The 19,098-nt window shown below is 38.8% G+C and overlaps 1 protein-coding gene across 2 annotated transcripts in view; it reads right to left on the reverse strand.

Moving 5' to 3' along the window:
- Positions 1-19,098, reverse strand: part of raver2 (ribonucleoprotein, PTB-binding 2) — a 79,219-nt gene that overhangs the window by 33,473 nt on the left and 26,648 nt on the right. For both annotated transcript variants that reach the window (XM_067514294.1, XM_067514293.1), the window contains exons 3-4: positions 2,801-3,108; positions 1,999-2,163 (exon numbers count right to left, since the gene is read on the reverse strand). In XM_067514294.1, coding sequence (XP_067370395.1) covers positions 1,999-2,163; positions 2,801-3,108 — 473 coding nt within the window. The remainder of the gene's footprint in view (positions 1-1,998; positions 2,164-2,800; positions 3,109-19,098) is intronic.

Genomic DNA, 19,098 nt, shown 5'->3' on the forward strand with positions numbered 1-19,098 from the left:
AATTCTTAAATGCAATTTTACTTACATACTGTGTATGCATATACTGTACAGATAAATCTGTAGACTGAGTCCCTTTACATGTGCAAACAGTAATGTATACTTTCTTAAATTAAGGCAATATGTTTAGGTTAGACATGTATTCAGAACAATTCAAAACAGAAACAATAAAATAACATTGCACAAGATTAAATTAAATATTTTATATATAAATTTGTGGCCTGTAATGAGTGAAATTTATTCTTTTTTTAAAAACTACATCTCTATCTATATCCTATTTGGTTCTATTTTTTCATCATTATGTTCCTCCTAAATTAGTCCTTTCACAGACTGCGGTATATTAATGTTAAAAGGCAGTGTTCCTTTGTCTACTACTCTGAGATTTTAACTTGTTCTCAGCCATTATTATTACATTTACTGTTGCAAATATGTCAGCCATCTTCTTACTGTGACTGACATTCAACGCCTCTGCACTGTTTTACTTCGGCTCCATCTCTCTCCATCTCCCTCTGTCCCTCTATTAAGCCTGGCACTGTCAGTGCTGTCCTCACTCTCACTCCATCCTTTCTCAAATAGGTCTGGCATTCTCCGCTCTGTCCTCCCTCCTCCATTTTTCCCATCCTTCCTTCCTTTCTCCAGTCTTCTGTCCTTACCTCTAATATGGTTGACATTCTTTACACTCTTCTTACACTCTGAAATGTGCAAATATAGCTGTTAGAGCTGAGACTTTGAATAAAGCTGGTATATTTCACATAAAGTGTAAAAGACAAATATACAAAACAAATAATCATGGACACCCAGTCTTTTCTGTTTTTCTGTCTAATTCTCTTCTCATTCTGAGCACACACACCTGCAAAACTAAGGGAATAGACTAATAGACTGCTAAATACATGTTTAGTGCTAAATATGAAATGCTAGCCAGGGCTCAAACTTATAACTGCTAACATCATCAGGTTAGCATTGTTACTGTAAGCCTATCAACATGCTGAGGTTAAAATTTAGCAAGTGCAGCCTCACAGATGCTAGAAGAGCTATAGACTCTTCTTCTTTGTCTTTTCACTGCCTGTGGGGCTAAGACAGCTGCTAGCGCACAAATCCATCAAAACGTTGGCAACAATTCTACTAAACCAGATGTCCAATACTACCCTGCTGTGATACCCAACTAAACCCTAGCCCTCCAGCCAAAAGCAGCAATCTGACACTACTATTTTGAACGCTGCCTTGTTACATTTGCATCACTGATGTACTGATCTATAGGATTTTCTAAACTTTGTGCCTTATGTATTTCAGCACATGCAATGAATTCGGAAGTGCAACAACACACCTTAGTTCAAGCCCGCTGGCTCTGAAACAGTAAAGCAACATGAGCTGAACACCCACAAAGCATCATGGGACCAGAATGATGTGGGAGTATTGATTTCTATGTGGGAGTAGGGCAGAGGGGTGGAGCTAAAACTGGAAATTCAGTAGATGACAGATATACACTGAGTGATGTCTAAATGGACATGTGGGGGTGGAGTGGATGTAAGGAGCAGGGCAGTATAAAACTCAGATGAAGAGATCGTGTAGAAAACTAAGAGCAGAGTGGACTAAATCAAGGTAAAGGGTGGGGCTGACCTCACCATGGAAACAGTTGCTTAGTGATACTGTCGAACACTGGCAAACAGGGGGCGCTGACCTCTGAATTTCATTTCCGTACCTGGTGTTCAACTGCTGATGAAGGTGTGTGCATGTAAGGAGGGATGATAAATTGTGACTTTCATAAATATTATGAACTGGACCTTGATGATAATTTTTTACTAAGATAAGATAAAAAGATAAAAAAAATTATGTGACACTATGAGGCTCACAGCATATGAAAAATTATTTAGGAACATTTATTTTAAACGATAGTTTAATTAGCCGATCAATAAGGATTGATTGACTTTCAATATACCATTGTAACGTGAAAAAGAATACGTTCCTTTACAGTACACTTGTACTTTAGGTATCAAAACTCACCTGGCAGAAGACAGGTTTGTAGGTTTCTGAGAAAAGCTGAGTGAGTTCTTCTGAGTCGCAGAGATCAAGTGGCAGGCGGTCCACGCACAGACACTTTGAGTGCAGGTTCTCTTCCTGGCTCAGCTGGTTGACATCCATCCACTGCACCATCAGTGAGCGATCACCCTGCACAGAGTTGTGAGATACATAATCTGATTTTTAAGATCCTCAACTGGCTTCACACTCCTACTTCATATCAACCCGACAAAATGTATTTCTAAATGTGCTTTTAGTTTCCGGTATATTTGCTCATTTTTGGCTCACGAGTACTGCTTAAAAAGCCTGTTGTCCCTTCAGCTGTACAACCATCCAACTGTTTTTGTTTCACTGTTTAAACCAATCCTAAACGTGAGGTCAAGTGGTGTATAGTCTAAGGTAAACTAATTGTATCCAAAAATAAGATGCTTTACAGTATTTCTTCTCACAGATCATGTGTGTTTATACTTCATATTTATATTATATTAGCAGACAATAATTTAAAACCAAACTCAATCGGTAAACCTGCTTTTTTCTATCTTAAGGTGAAATTAACTGACAGCATAGTGAAAACACATAATTTAAAAAAAACAAAACATTTTGTTTGCCACAGTACTAACCTCCTTTATTAGGACAATATTAGGATCAATGATTCAGAAATAAATCATCATTTGTTTTCAGAAGGTGTCAAATGAATACTATAACATATTATCCATCTTATAGTAATGTAGTCCAACGGAATTAAATAATCAAACATGACATCATTTCAATAACTGCTATAACATACCAGTGGTCGGCCCAGCAGCTCTGAGCGGGCCCGTGAAGCAGAGTCCTTCTTCATGTATTCAACAAACCCATATCCTTTGGAGTGACCCGTCAGCTCGCTGTACACCAGGAAGGAGCGTTCGATGTTTCCATAGGAGCGCACCAGCTCCTCAAACTGCTGGGCGGTGAAGGTGTGGGGCAGGTTGGTGAGGCAGAGCAGGGAGTCAGTGGGCTGCAGGGTGACGTTGATCAAGCGTCCGCGGACAGTGCTGTGATGGAGGGAGCGGATGGCATCCTGAGCCTGGTCCCCGTTCAGCAAAGTCACAAAGGCTGGAGGAGGGGACATTATGGAGACAGCAAAACAAGGAAAAGACAAAGACAACACGCACAAAGGAAGAGATGCACAGTCATAAATGGACAGGGACGTGTGAAAGACTCACACAAACACACGTTTAAACCAATACATTCAAAAACAGGGAGGAAGCAGTTCGGGAAAATGCAGTAGGGAGACACAGACAAAGAACACGCAAAAAACGACTCGCACGAAAAGCAAAGAAAAGAAATGACAGGCCAAATGTAGAAAGTGACAAAAAGGTAAGGGATAAAACAAAAAGTTGCCACAGACAACCAGAGCCGTAGACAGATAGTCATAAAGACAGACACACAGATACACAGAGAGAAAGACAACACATTAGCTAGAAAGCCCATAGGGAGCTGCCGTGTAGGGGAAATCCACTGTGACACGCACAAACACACCATATCTCATTTAAAACACAACCACACTGATGTACATTTTAGAGGAAACCAATAATAATGAATCATACTGTACTGTACAGTTTGTCTTTCTAAATGACTAAACAGCACTTGCAATACAGTGCCACGGGGATAATGTCTTTTTATAGGCTATACTAGAAGTTGGCATCTCCCCAATTTCCCCAACAAAAAGCCAAAGGGACTTTTCCCAAAAAAAAAAAAAAAAAAATGAAATGAAAAGACCCTTGTAAAAAATTGTCTGCACTCGGCGTCTCTATTGTTCCACCTTAAATACAAGGAGCGGCCGAATTAGAGCATAGGGTGGGGCTTAAAATGCAAAAATACGTCACGGCGTGTCTGACCGATGTGTTTTTAATAGGTCAACAGAGGTCATTGGTATCAAACAACGAGTGAATCGAGACTGCTGGCTGACAACTGGACAAACGTGAGATGAGGAGATTTTATGTTAGCCTAAGTGTCTGTATGGTGACTGTGGACAATAGGATTAATTTAGGAAAATAAAGTCACAGGACAAAACATGCAAGTCTCTTGACCTTGTGTTAATCCCAGACTATTTCAGGCATTTAAGTGAAAACCCATTCATAAAACACATAGATTTGGAATAAACTGTACAAAAACTGATTTCTAGGTTTTAGGACATCAGCACAGGGTTCAACCTCTAACTGCACCAATCTGTTGGACTCCTGGACCTTACCATTAGGGTTACAGTACATACTACTGTACAATTAAAACATGAAGAGAAAAGACCACTTCCTCGCATAGAAGCAACTGTGAAGAGGATCAGACGTCCACACAAGACCACAAAATAGACGTCGCACAACCCTGGCAATTTTGTTATGCTTTTATGTTTTGTTTCTATACATAATGTCAAGCTTTACAGGCATCAATTGAATTAGAGCCATTGTTTGAACATTTTTGCACATAGCAGACATCAGTATCCTGTCCATTACCACTGTTTGAAGAATCCTATTTATATGTTCCTATAATGGTGCTACACCCTGAAGTGAAAGCCTCATAACTACAACATAGAGGATAAGTTGAGCCTCACTTTTACCTCTTGTCTTCCATTACAGACAGAAAGAAAATGAAAAAGCCATCACTGTTAAAATTCAGCACTGTTGTTTAACATGACTGAAGCAGATGTCTGCAGACAGACAATGCTCCATAATGTATTGTTTAGACCCAAAAAGACCCGAGAATATTGGAAAACAATTTTCTGTAAGAAGGTGAAAATTAAGTTACGCTGTCAGCCTCTAAAGATAAATGGTTTTAACGATTGTCTGGGTTATTGTGAACTTTTGAAAACAACACGTGAGGTAAGCTACGGCGAAAACTGTCATCACTGGTCTGTTTTGCTTTAGGACTGAGCTGTTAAGAGGCATTACAGATCGTTTGGGTATGTGGCACTATTTTACCACATCATGAGTGCGAAACATCAAACTGGTGTTTAAATTTGCTTGCTTCTATAGCCAAACTGGGCTAAAATGTATATTTTTAAAGAATTCCAGACTCCTCTGCAAACAACGGGTCTTTTACAGCCTACACTTCTCAATTTGCATAAGTGCGCTGAATACCTGTGTGTGTTTGTGTTTGACTCTACTGTGTGTCAATGCCCCAGGAAAAGTAAAACAGAAAGAAAAAAAAAAACACAGGTGATTCATACACTGTGGCTAATGTTCCAGGCGTAAATCACCACACTCTGCAGAACAACTCAGTGACAAAAATGAAACTCACACAATGCCAAGTTCAACGTCTGATCCCAAGTGCACAATAAACAGGAAATGGAAAGTTGAAGTCTATGTACTAAGCCCTCAAATCACAAAGTGACTGTTTGTTAAATTATTCAAGTGAAAACACTGGCAGCTGATGTCTCTCGCTCTCAGAGGGAACATGAAGCTAAAAAATAGGTAGAGAATGATTTTTGGTGCTAAAAATGAAAAATAATAATTTAGATGCCATCAAATTAAACCAATATAACCTATGATGACACGATTGCTTAGTCGAAACTGGTTACATACATGTGGGCAAGTAAGCCCTCTATCTTAATAGAGGGCTCCTACTGCATATGAATCTGTCTTTGAATTTCAAATATTTAGAACAAGAAGAATTAAAATGGGGCAGTGAAATGTTCAGAGGAGGCTCCTTCTCGATCTGAAGGCACAGTAAAAACTTCCACACTGACCTCAGCTCTGGTCCTCAACTGGAGTAAACTTTCGTACAGTAGCTGTTCTCTCAGCCAAAAAGTAATAATTGTTTTGTATGAAAGAAGCAGTTTACATAAATATTCAGACCCTTTGCTATAGCAACATTATGTGGTGAGGCACAAAACAGGACAATATAAAACCATTTCTAAAGTTCTTAGTGTTCCCAGCACAGTAAACCTCAACACAAAAGCACAATATAGGTGCACCAGGATCCGTCCAATTTTTGCCAGAAAAACCCAAATTGTGACTAGATAAAAACTAGATACAATGGACTGGGGAATTAGTCATGATGAATTACTAAAGTGATGGGCAGAAACTGCAAATTATTTTAAATATATTTACAATGCAGTAAAATATGCACCAGTGTAAGGATCTGAATACTTGCTAAAATGCCTGAGATGTGATTTTTGGTGTGATATCCCTTTAAAATCTCTCTCTCTCTATATATATATCTATATCTATATATCTATATATCTATATATCTATATATCTATATCTATATCTATATATCTATATCTATATCTATATCTATCTCTATCTATCTATCTATCTATATATATATATATATATATATATATATATATTTTTTTTTTTTTTTTTTTTTTTTTTTTAGGAGATTTTATAAATCCACAGGTTGGTCCAAAATGTCCTTTTAAAATATGGCAGTAAAGATAAGGAAGACAAGGCAGCAACCAAAGACTATTTGCAATATTTTGTCATGCATAAGTTATGAACTAGTTATAATCCTAATAACCAAATAAGACCTTACTCTAGAAAAAATGCGGAACTACTGTAATGGTGATCACAGTTTTCCAAGATTCCAAGGTGACGCAAATTATTTTATCCGTCTTCTAATTCAGATTGCAAAAACATCCATTTTCCAATGATAGAAAACAGACAAATAAAACTGTGTCAATATTGGCACAATTCTTTTCCTTTTCTGTCAAATCAAGCTGAAAAATAAAACACATGCAGAGCAAAAAGAAGATAAAAACATCTTTAGAAACATCTACTGTATAATGCAGGATTCCCCGAATGACCTGCTCACAAACACCACCTCTTTTATCTTACATTAAAGCAGGAGGAATCAACACAAAATAAAGATAGGTGGACACAATGTGCACATAAACTGCTCCTGTATGTGTGAAGGCATCTGCAGTACGAGTGTAAGCGTGCGTGTGTGCGCAGACCAGGTAGGCGGTGAAGTCATAGAATGAAAATATTTGCCAACAATGTGCAACAACAACTTGGCCTGCTCCACAGGTTTTCACATCACCGTAGGCATATCTGATGCGAGGTCAGCATCAGGCTCACACATCGAAAATCCATCCCCACCTCTCTGAAACTTCATCTATCAGTCTGCATGTATTTGTCACTCCCTCCACCTCCCCAGAGCTTCTGTATCTCTATTGATCTCTATATTGGGTTTTTGTGCCTTTTCTTTGCACCTTATTCCACTCTGACTGCAGTATTTCTTCTTATCTCTTGGCTGTATGCCCGTCTGTCCTTTGGTCTCTCTCTACGTCTCTCCCAGTGTCTTTAGCTGCAGTTCCACATGCTTATCTGTCTTCACATTCTGCCTCCACCCAACTCAATTAGCTCAAGCCCCATCTAATACCCTCCGACATATCCACATTCATACACACTGTAATGGATTCTCTTACACTAAGCTGAGAGCCTAATCTGGTTTTAACCCACTAAGTATACTGCCTAACATTAGGCATTACGAGGAGATGGGGAGAGTATGGTTTAGGTTTTACGTTAAAGCGCTCTCTCTTTTTATTGCCTCTAATGACACGGTGCAGCCCAACAAGCGGGGGCTGACGTCAAAACCTGCTCAATACTTTCGCAAGCAGTGAAAGGGAGAACTCTTAAATAGCTTTCAAAATAATCTTATAATTCATAGCCTGACAATCACTGAGTGGGCTACCAAGTGAACTTTGTCAAAAAAAAACAAGAGAAAACATGACAAAAAAAATTATACAAAAGTACCAACGTCTTAATTATGGGTCTGCTTCTGAACATGTTGATTATTCCCCCATCTTCCTATGAGAAGAGTGTAGGGGCAGAGGAAAAGAAAAGCAATCTTCCGTTGAAATCACCTCGAAGGCTGCAATTCTGCTGCCATATTCCCTGTTGAAGGAGCTTATTAAAATCAGGGGAGTAACGAACACCACAGCGGACCCCTGAAACTCAAAGGGCTGGTCCTCATGCTGTGTGCAAGGTGGTCGTGCTGTTTCATCTCGGCCCCGAGGCTAAGATGAAATTCTCAGGTGGATAGAGGAGTGGCGGAAATAAACAATTCACAAAAGCAACAAGGGGAAAATTGTTCCAGAATTTATGTTCAATGCACATTTGTTGTCCTACTATAGCTTTTATGGAGACTTTAAAATGCCCGGTATGCCTTTGATTTCTGATTTCAATTGGGGGAAAAACAATTTGATAATTTTATTTAAGGCTTAATACAAGCAGTATTAAGCTTTCATTTGCTATTGATATTCTACAAACTACTATGTTTTTTTACAAATGGTTTTCACACAAATAACCCTACTGACTTCAGTGATTCTTATTTTATCTTGAATTTGGCCTTTTTTATTTTTGAGTCAAAGTCTTAGACATGGTTCACAAGGAGGAATTGAAATCACCTTTTGGCCACAATCAGCCAGAAGGAGCAATTTTTCAAGTTGCCAAAAGCCGGTAAACATCCCTAAACTTATATAAACATTCATCATTTCTCTAAACATCCACATAAAATTTCAAAGGTTAGCGGACACTTGCTTTGGCTCCGAGAGATGCTGGGTACAGGAGACCCTCAAAAATAGAAAGGAACTTTCTATTGGGGTAGAAATCAGGGAGGTTTGTGTCAGGGCTTAAAAACGATGCCAAATCAACATGCGGACGAATGATCCGCTGCAATGACCCTGAACTCACAGGATAAAATTAAAGTATTTGCACTGAAAAAAACAGGATCCGGGCTTGAGAGGTGAGGACAACATGGACTACAGAAAATAATACCAAACATTTTATTACAACTGTCAGAGACTAGAATCTTTATCATTACACACACACACACACAATGATTTTTTCCTGCCAACTGTCAGCACCCACAGAGCCAGACTGGCACCGATCCGTCGTCACGACCAAATCAAGTTCATAATCAGCTCTACAGTCAAGTGTGTGCTCGCCTCTACAGGCCATCATGAGATAAATCGTAATTATATCCATTTCATGGATCCTCGTTTCTGCTAAAAGTGAAAGTTTCCTGAGTAATGATGGCGAAGACTTCAATTTTCTTTATAGATGAAAGCACGATAAAGAGGAAACCAGGCAGTCAGGGAAACCTGGGAAGGACACCGTCTAAATTACATCATTGTTACAATTTCAAACTGAACCAAAGTTACATTAGCTGTGTGTGAGCTAGTGCTGATAGGCCGGGAAGAATGAGGTCTCTCTGGATCTGTTGCTCCCTCTATTTATCATCAATTACTCTTTCACACACACACACACACACACACACACACACACACACACACACACACACACACACACACACACACACAGGTGAGAGCAGTGAGTCTCCTCTGAATCATCCTAACAATGAGACCCCCAAGGATGCTCTTAACTGCTGACTGCAAACTAAATCCTCAGATCGCAGCAAACATCCTCTTTGAAGGGATCATGGAGTTGATGTGAAAGGCTATCAAAACATTCACACCAGGTGGACGCCAGCTATTTGACAAGTGTTTCCACATATAACAGTAAAAACAGGATAAGAATAGAAAAATGTTATGTGGCTCCTTAAACAGATTACTTACCTTTGACTACATGTGGTAAAACACCATAAGTAAGTATATCTACAAATATAAACACAAGCACAAACACCCACTAAAAGAACTATGATACAGCCTTGATTAAGCCTCTTATTTTTGTAGCACCAATAAACCCTCAGCCTTGTTTTTTTTTTTTGCATCTCTGTGGCTTTAGTCCCCACTGTTTCAATATCTACATTGGTAAACACTTCAGAAGAGCTGTATCCTCCTCTCTCATCCTCTTCTCACTCGCCAGCACTCCTCTCATCCTCAGAGCCCTTTGTCTTCTAGCACGTCGGCCCTCCCACACTTTCCTCTCTATCATTACCACCTCCTCTTGATTCCGTTTCTCATCTCTGGCTGTTCCCCCCCCCCCCCCCCCCCCCCCCCCCCCCCCCTCCCCCTCCCCCCTCCTCCCCCTGAAGTCAGACTTCAGAAAATACGTTTTCTCTATTATTGTGACATTATTCAGCCACTGTCCCTGCCTTGGTCATGTCCAGTTATCCTTTTAAATTATTGGACCATAACACAAAAAATAAAAATAAAATTGTAAGTAAAAAAAAAAAAAAGTTGTAAGAAGTCTCTGTGTACATCCAAGAGAGGTATGAAGAGCTGGACAGTACCAGACCCTGACATGATCCAGATTTTCTTTCGAATACGACTTAGCTAACAATTAGTCACATTCATAGTGTTCCTGTGCCTAAAGCACTACGTGATGTTATCCAAGGCATCCTTTAGTTTTTTGGGGTTTTTTTTGCTTACTCTTGAACTCCATTTGACTTGACGTCAGAACTGCTCAAACTAAACGTTGTCCATGCATCCAACTACAAGCTGCTGTATGCAAGGTGCTGTAAACCCGCCTCAAGGCTGTCAAGTTCTTCTCTGGACATACCAGAATTTCAAATGTTCAGAGATATACCATTTATGTGTATGGCTCTGCCATGCAGCTAGGTGACATGACTTTGTGACAAAACAAATAAAACTGCTTTATCTTTTTCCCATGTTTTGCACGAAGCTAAGGAAATGCAGAATTTTCAACAAAAAAATGAAACTGCATTTGCTGTGTGCCTGCTTTTTTGTGAGAGCTTAAATCCAGAAATAACTGAAAAAGTGAAGAGGAGCAACTGCCCGGGTTTGAACTAACATTACCACAAGAGGCTTGTCTGCAAGCTGTGTTGTATACGTTGGTAATATTAATATCATGAATGGAATAGTAAGGAAGACAAAAATGAAGTGAAATGGTGGTTTTTGCTGGGTTCCTACTGTTCATGTTGTTATCGATTGTAGCAGTAGATGGACAGATGGAGAAACGGAGGGATGGATGGATGGATGGATTGGATACATATGACTAATGTACAATACTGAGTGGATCTAACACTCAGCATCGCTTCAGCCAGTCGCCCACTCAACCCGCCCACAGCTACATTGTTCACATAGCTGCTCAGTTCCTCTTCAAAAACATTTCACTGTAAAAACGGATGCGTTGTTTAATATAACCACAAAACACAATTTTAAGAGCAGTTTTGTAGTAAACATATAGAAATTTGCACATAGAGTGAAAGCTGGAAAACAAAATAACGGTGGTGGCCACTCAGTCTGATCCAATTTCAATTAATTCCATTAAATCTGAAGCCATCTTAAAATAGGGATGTACAAGTGATCCAAATTTGATTTAAAAACAAAGAAATTAAGAAAAATAAATTGATTATTGTGCCCTGTTCTGTTACAAAACATCACGTAATGTTTAAAAAAAAAAAAAACTCAAAACTCTCAGCCAGTCTGTGGCATGTTTAGTTCAACCAAAGATTCTACAAAACAAGCTAAGCCTGTCAGCATCCTTTTTTCCTTTTACTTTTAAAGGACAGAAAAGAGCCAAAAGAGCAAACAGACAGAAATTACAATGAAGATTCCTTGGGTCAGTGGTCAACAGTGAACTCTGGCTTAGGTTTAGACCCAAACAGGCTTGTATCCAGACCACAAATTGTTTCACATTAACAAAATTGTTTAAGAGTCACGGCTTGGCCTTCGTGGCATAAATTTGTGGGTGCTTGTCTCATTCTATCCAGTCAGTCAGGTGAGCGAGCATGGTATCAGACAAATGTTACGGTAAATATTAGATCGCAAAGCTCAGAAGTTGTAAGAGGTAGCCTGTTATCTTAAAGTTGGTTCAGATTATGGTGGAGGAAAATGTATACCTACAAAAAAATAAAATAAAAAAAATAAACAGATTTAATTTTCACCAGAATCTACAACACTGACTTTTGTACAGTAGGTTGCGGGTTCGATTCTAGACTAACACCATAACAAGTAGTTCTAATATCTGCAAGAAAATCCTGCTAATACACGTAGAGATTGGTGAGGTACAACTCAAATGCTACGGCAAGGGGGAGCCAGGACGACAGGTCATGGGGGAGACATCATCATCATCCCCACAATCAGAGATTGTAACAACAATAACAACAGACAAGCTTAATGTCATCAGGCCCTGACATGATCCATGCCTACTGGTTAAAGCTAACCTCACTCACTCCATGACTGAAGTTAGTTCACACACTACTATTGGATGGAACCCACCCTTAATAACCTGCCTCTGCACAGCATGGAAGCAGGAATCAAGTCCTGAGAAGTCAGCTGAATGGGAAGAAAAAAGAAAGTCCAGGTGATTAAAAACCTACGGTCATCAGGTCCCCCGCTGGCATAATAAGCTGGACAAAAGAGGAAAAGGGAGGCCACCGACATTAAGACAAGAAAGCTCTTTACAATGCATGAATGGTTTCACCCCAAATCCAGCATCCTGAGACTGTACACTAAGCGAAAGGAAGAGGGCTGAGGATTAGTGATTAGGATTAGCTATCCAGGATAAAACAAACAAGATCCATGAATACATCAGGAAGATGGCCCCATGTGAAGATGTGCTTAGTTAATGCCTGAGGCATCAGAAACCAGAGGAGAATTCCTTATAGAAGGACAAACCCCTGCACAATATTTAACACCGTCAGATAGAAAAAGTAGCTGATACAAGGTCAGACTGAAAGACAGAACAGAGGCACTAATCCTGGCAGTACAGGAGCAGGCTCTAAGTACAAGATCAGTAGAGGCCAGGGTCTGCCATACCAGTCAGGACTCTATTTGCAAGCTGTGCAAAAATGCCCCTGAGACAATCCTGCACATAACAGCGGGGTGCAAGATGTTACCAGGCAGGGCATATGTGGAACGCCATAACCAAGTGGCTGGCAAAGTGAACCGAAACATCTGTGCCGAGTACGGGCTGAAAGTCAAAGTAAAAATGGGACACACGTCCAAAGGTGGTTGAGAATGACAGCGCTAAGATCCTGTGGGACGTCCAGATACAGACTGAAGACTGGTAATGGCCAACCGATATAGTAGTTGTGGACAAACAGAAGGACAAGGCTGTAGTGGTAGATGTAGCAAACCCAAGCAATAACAACATCAGGAAGAACGAACACAAGAAGCTTGACAAATACCAAGGGCTGAGAGAAAAATTAAAAGATTTTATATATATATAAAAACAAACACACACGTGACCCTACAAAGTCTCACTTATGTGAGTAAAATACATTTCTCTACATTTGCTTTTTTGTTGAATTATTATTAAATTAAACTTTACTTAACCAATGGTAAGTATAGTTTAATACATACAAGGTGTTTCCCAGGTCAATAAGAAATCAAGTTGAATACTGTAATTGTGATCATAATACTGAAGAAAACAATCATGTTTGTGATTTTTGATAATAACTGAGGCATCTAGAGAAACTGCCATTTTTCACTGGTCGCAAATACTTTTCTACAATAAATACCAGTCAACATGCATCTAAATTGTCCATACATTCCCTCCCCTGCCAGCCATTGACTCATCAATACATCTATTGATCTTTCCGCCTTCCTCTCTTCATTTTTCTTTCAAACATGCCCTCCCTTTGTTTGTCTTCTTCTGTGCATTAGTCAAACTGACGTTTTAGGTCAGCCCCAGCCTTCATCTATCCATCAGTTCCTCAGCTTCCCATTCTACCACCTCCCACTCCTCAAAATGTTGGCTGCATCTATCCCTTCCTTCTCTACTTCCATCCCTCACTCTCTCCTTCTGTAGTGATTTATTTGGCTCTGCCTTCTCAATCTTCCACCTCAGTGAAAACAAATCACTGGACATGAACTTCTTTTTTGAATTTTCATATACTTTATTGATCCCAGGGGGAAATAATTTGGACAGTTGGTACATACAAGGCGGGGAGATTTCGACATGTGGCTAGTAGGAATTGGACAATGAATGACGGATTCTCTGGTTCCTGTTTTTGACATCACGTGTATTCTTGTAAATTGTAATAGGCATTTTTTTTTTAATTTTATGACATTTGAAAGACAATAATAATAATAAAAAAGTAGCATATTCATTGAAAACAACAATCTTAAGCTGTTATACATACACCTGTGCAAAGTCGCAAATTATGTAGATGCACACCTGTAAAAACCTTTAGGTGCATACGACACCAACAGAGTCTTTGCTAATGACCAACTAATGCCGTGTTCTCCGTTCTCGCTCTGTCTCTGTCTCTCTCTCACACACACACACACACACACACACACACACACACACACAGATAAATACTGTTCGACAAACAGAAAAGCATGAATATTCAAAACTAAATCCTGACAATATCTCAGGAGAGCACAATGTAGACTATACTTCCTCTTTTGAAGAAGACCGAAGACTTAAGACCAGCTGTGTGTGCATTTGTTTTTTCTTATCAGCTCATTTCTATGCATTTGTGTGCTCACTAAAAACAGAAAAGAAGGCTGACTGTCTTGATAAGGCTAACGTTAATGGTGTGTGTTATCTATGTGCATGTGGCCCCACTTCCAAACATTTGTGTATTTCAGTTTAACAGCATACACTCTTGATCTGCACAGATGCTTAAACCCAAAAGCGTGAAACCGTGTGTGTCTTTCTGAGTGTTTCTAATTTTGTTTTGTTTCTAAACTTGTTTGAAATTATGAACTTGATTTCTACAGCATCTCCAGTTATTGCTTAGTTATGTAAAAAATGTTCACGCAGCATACATTAACTGTACTTTTCTAGGTCTTTGTCAGCATTGCTGTTGGTTATATGATCTTGTGCCACTTTCTACGTCTACAACTAGTGATTATTTTCATTTTTGAATAATCTGCACATTAGTTTCTTTATTATTACAACAGTGAAAGGTACAATATCCTACAACACATGATCAGTCAATAACAAAAACACCAATATTCGGTGTCCATAATGTACGACCAAGAAAAGTAAATTCTGACAATTGACAACCTGGAACCATCAGAAGATTTGTTTCTTTAAAAACATTATTTCAGTGTTCCTAAAAGCAGCCACCACTTAGCTCACATTAATCTATCATTTCAGCTCTGTTGTCTATGGTCCTAACAACATAGCAAAGTACAGACTTCAGCACAGAATTCCAAAAATTGTTGGGAGGATGTGTAAACATAAATAAAAACACAACGCAATGATTTGCACATCTCCCCAACCTATATTTTATTCCCAATAGAACATAGACATTTTACCATTTCATGGAAAATATAAGCTCATTTTGAAATTGATGGCAGCGACACATCTTAAAAAAGTTGTCTGATGTTTACCATTGTGTAGCATCCGCTCTTCTTGTAACAACTACCATTAAAGAAAAATAATAATAATAATTTCATGTCTGGAAAGTGAGGAGACCACTTGCTGGATTTTAGCTACAGAACAGAATTTTGAAAGACAACTTTTTTGAAATGTGTTGCTACCATCAAATTCTAAATTATCTAATATTGTCTATGAAATGGTAAAATGTCTTAGTTTCAACACCTGATATGTTGTTTATGGTCTATTGGGAATAAAATATGGTTTGGGGAGATTTGTAAATTATTATTATTATTATTATTATTATTATTATTATTATTATTACTACATTTTAAACATCCTCCCAACTTTTTTTGGAATTGGGGTTGTAAATAGACAGTGGCTTAATAAAACACCGTACTCAGCCATGACAAATAAGAAATATTTGCGTAGTATTCTGCACAGTACACCAAAAACATCTTGGACTACTACTATTGAAACTATAATATTAACGATGCAGTTGCAGTAGGACACTTAGAAACAAATGGGTGCTAGATACTCTGATCAAGCAGTTGCAACCTAGAGAATAGAAGTCTTCACAAGTTTAATTAAAAATAATAAAAATACAAACACGTCAAAGTAGAAGTAGGAGAAGACCAAATCACCACTTTGGGTAATGTGTAGCACAGAAATACAGGAACAAACCAAAACTAATTTCTGCAAAATTGGCCAATGATAACTGCAGCTCAAGGGTTAGAAACAGCTGCAATATAAATGTCTAAAAGGCCAAATTTTAAAAGATCATGCTGAGAGTTTTGTTTCTGAATACACCGTACTGTAGAATTATTATGTATCTAGTGCTTTTTTTTTTTACACTACTGCAACACAAGATCTGATATATGAAAAAACTGTTTGCATCAACTTTATGAATGTAAAATACAAAACAATGATGAAGCTATTGGTGTATCAATAGTATTGTTTTACATCAGTCCAAAAACTGACATGAATTGGGCCCCATTTACATAGTCACTGTGTAATGAGCAAGCACACGACGTACCAATACTGCTGTTGGGCGGCAAAGGAAAGAAACTCTCACAATCATCATCATCATCACCTTCTTTAAGTGTGTCAAAAAATTGAGTATGCTTCATTACCTACCCGCAGTGCACTTCGTTTAAAATAATGGGTACACACAGTGAGACATGTTATGAAATATTCAGTCAGCCTGACAGCAAGAGACAAGAGATACAGAGATGAGGTCTGTGTGTGTGATAACAGTCCCATCACATTTGCGTGGCCTATACTGATTTACATTTTGTGATTCACAAGGAGACAGATGGACAGATGATGACAGAGACGGAGAAACAGAGAAAGGGAGGAGGGAAAAGAGAAGAGAGAGACTTGGTGAGATGGAGAAAAGAAAGAAGAGAAAGCAGTGACAAGCTGCTGTCCAGGGAAGCAATTAGATGGACTCTGCTTATGTCACTTAAGACGGGAAGATAGAGAGGAAAAAATGAAAACGGAAAAATCCACAGTCTTAAACGTCTCCGTTATCCAAAGTAAAGTGCAGTCCTGTGAGAACAACCCCAAAAGCACACACAAACAAAAACACACAAAGGCAAGTGCTCTGCTCTACTAAAGAGCCAAAGCATCTTCTCCAATTACTAATGCCCTAATTTGAATAATTGCTCTTAATGTGCAGTAAAGCCGAAGCAGTTGTACAAGTGCTCAGAACTCTTCAGGATACTGGTCACGTAAAACCCTTTTTAGTCAGTACAAAACAAAATGATGGAAAATTACTTACATAACCGTGTGTAGGAATGGGTTGAGTGTTCGAAGTGAGGATACAATTTTAGAACATTCTTTCACCGGTGCTGGTACTTCGTTTTATTTACTTTGACAATTATAAGAAAATATACCTAATTCTTAATTTACACAGAGACAAAGTAAAAGCCTCCCTGTGACTGTACTTGTAAAACTTCTGATAGTGCACCTAATACTGTATTAACCTCCACAGGTAGGCAGAGATGGAAATAATTCTGTGGTTTGGAGCCATTTTAAGACAACTGACAACGACATGCATGTAGGTAAATTTGAATCAAGCTCTGACTTACTGAAGTCGAACGATCAAAACAGTCACACTCGTGTTTCTTAAAACTTAATTTAAACATGTTTAATATTTGCGACTGACATCAGCAGCAACCTAGGGAGATATATACATTAACTGCAACTTTACCTGCAGTTTGCTTTGTTATTTTACCTCCACGTCTGCATCCGCGATCATAGCTCAAATCTGTGCTCTCTCTTTTTATTTCTTTGTTTTTTTGTTGTTTTTTTTTTGACAGAAGAACAGGGAAGATTTTCCGTACTCGCAGGATTTGTTCTAAGGTCTGTCTTAGAACATCCAGTCGTCAGCTCCTTCCAGAATGTCAGAGACAAGAAATCTGTGACGGCTGGTAGAAACTGACAGTTTATCCCAGTCTTCCTGACCGATCTTCTCACCGGAGCATCTGTAAACCGCCATCTTCAGGTTCATCATCCACAGATGTTCTGCGGTGTTTACGTTTTAAAAAATGTTTTATCATTATGAAGTTAGGCGAAGGGGTGTGAATAATTTCCCAGCCAACTGTGCATGTGCTTTGAGACGCATAACACTAGGCCTAAAATCCTCCAACATAAACTTATACTGAGTTTAGCAGAAAACAATCATATTAGTTTAACAAATTCCTGAACAAACATACACGACAGGCAATAAACGTATTTTTAAATCTAGTGATATTACGTTTATGACCTTTCTTTTTATCATCTTTTGGTCAAGTACGAAGGGACCTAAGAGTCGTTCTTGTTGATTTGGGCACAAATTTCACTGCCTGTCCTACATCAACTTCAAGCTCTTTTAACATGATGAATGGGAACCAGCCATTACCTGGAGACGTATCACCTATGACTTGTCAGTCCTCAAACGCACCATTTATTTGAACCCTCCTCCCCAGCTCGGTGAAAGCAGCAGTAGAGTGAAAAGTGAATAAAAAGAAGCATCAGCATTCGTGAAAACTAATCCATATCAGAGAAATCAAACGCACAGGGGTTACGTTCTAAAACACAAATAAACGTGGCCACACCTGCAGGAAGGATTTTGTACGAACACAACTGAACTGCACATTTATTTTGTCTGCTCCTCTGATGCCTCTTTGCTCTGCATGTGTGTGTGTAGCCAATGATCAGAGAGATACACAGACCTGAAACTGGATGCTCGTTATGTTTACGATGCAGAACAGTCACAATAGATCTGGCAAAGTGATTTTGTGCCCTTAAACCAAGTTCACACATAAGCGAAGTATGATGGGATGTTTAAATTTGACCCTGTTGAAAAAGTTTTAAATAATAAAGTGGAAAAGAGTAACATCTTAGAGGGATTTAATTAAGGCCCTCAGGGAGAAATCTTGTTTTACTTGGCCTTTACATGGAATGTACCAGCCAAAAGTGCTGCACAAAAAATAAATAACCAAAAGTTTATAGTGTGTGTGCAAAACCTTTATTAACCTTTTCCCACCGTGCCTGAAAACTCTTCTAGGGGAAAAGCTGATGTTTAATGACATTTAAAGAAATCCCCGTTTGCTGTATTGTTACCAGAACTGAACAAAACCCAAAAGCAACCCAAATAAACTCTAAAGGCGAAACATCAGCTTGCTGACGTAAACCTCTACAGAAAAGGAGGCAGTGAATGAGCAGCATTTGTAATGTACAAATGACAGCTGGAATTTCTTCTTCCTGTGGCTGCAAGACATGTCACTGGGTCCATATTTGTCACATGGACTGTATTTTGTCTTTCATCCAAACACACACAAAAAGCATCAGGCCAATGAGCTTTTTGCCAGCATGTGTTGTCCTAATTACTGGACAGTTCACTGACAAACACAAA

Source organism: Channa argus, chromosome 8 (genome assembly GCF_033026475.1).
Source record: "Channa argus isolate prfri chromosome 8, Channa argus male v1.0, whole genome shotgun sequence".
NCBI lineage: Eukaryota > Metazoa > Chordata > Actinopteri > Anabantiformes > Channidae > Channa > Channa argus.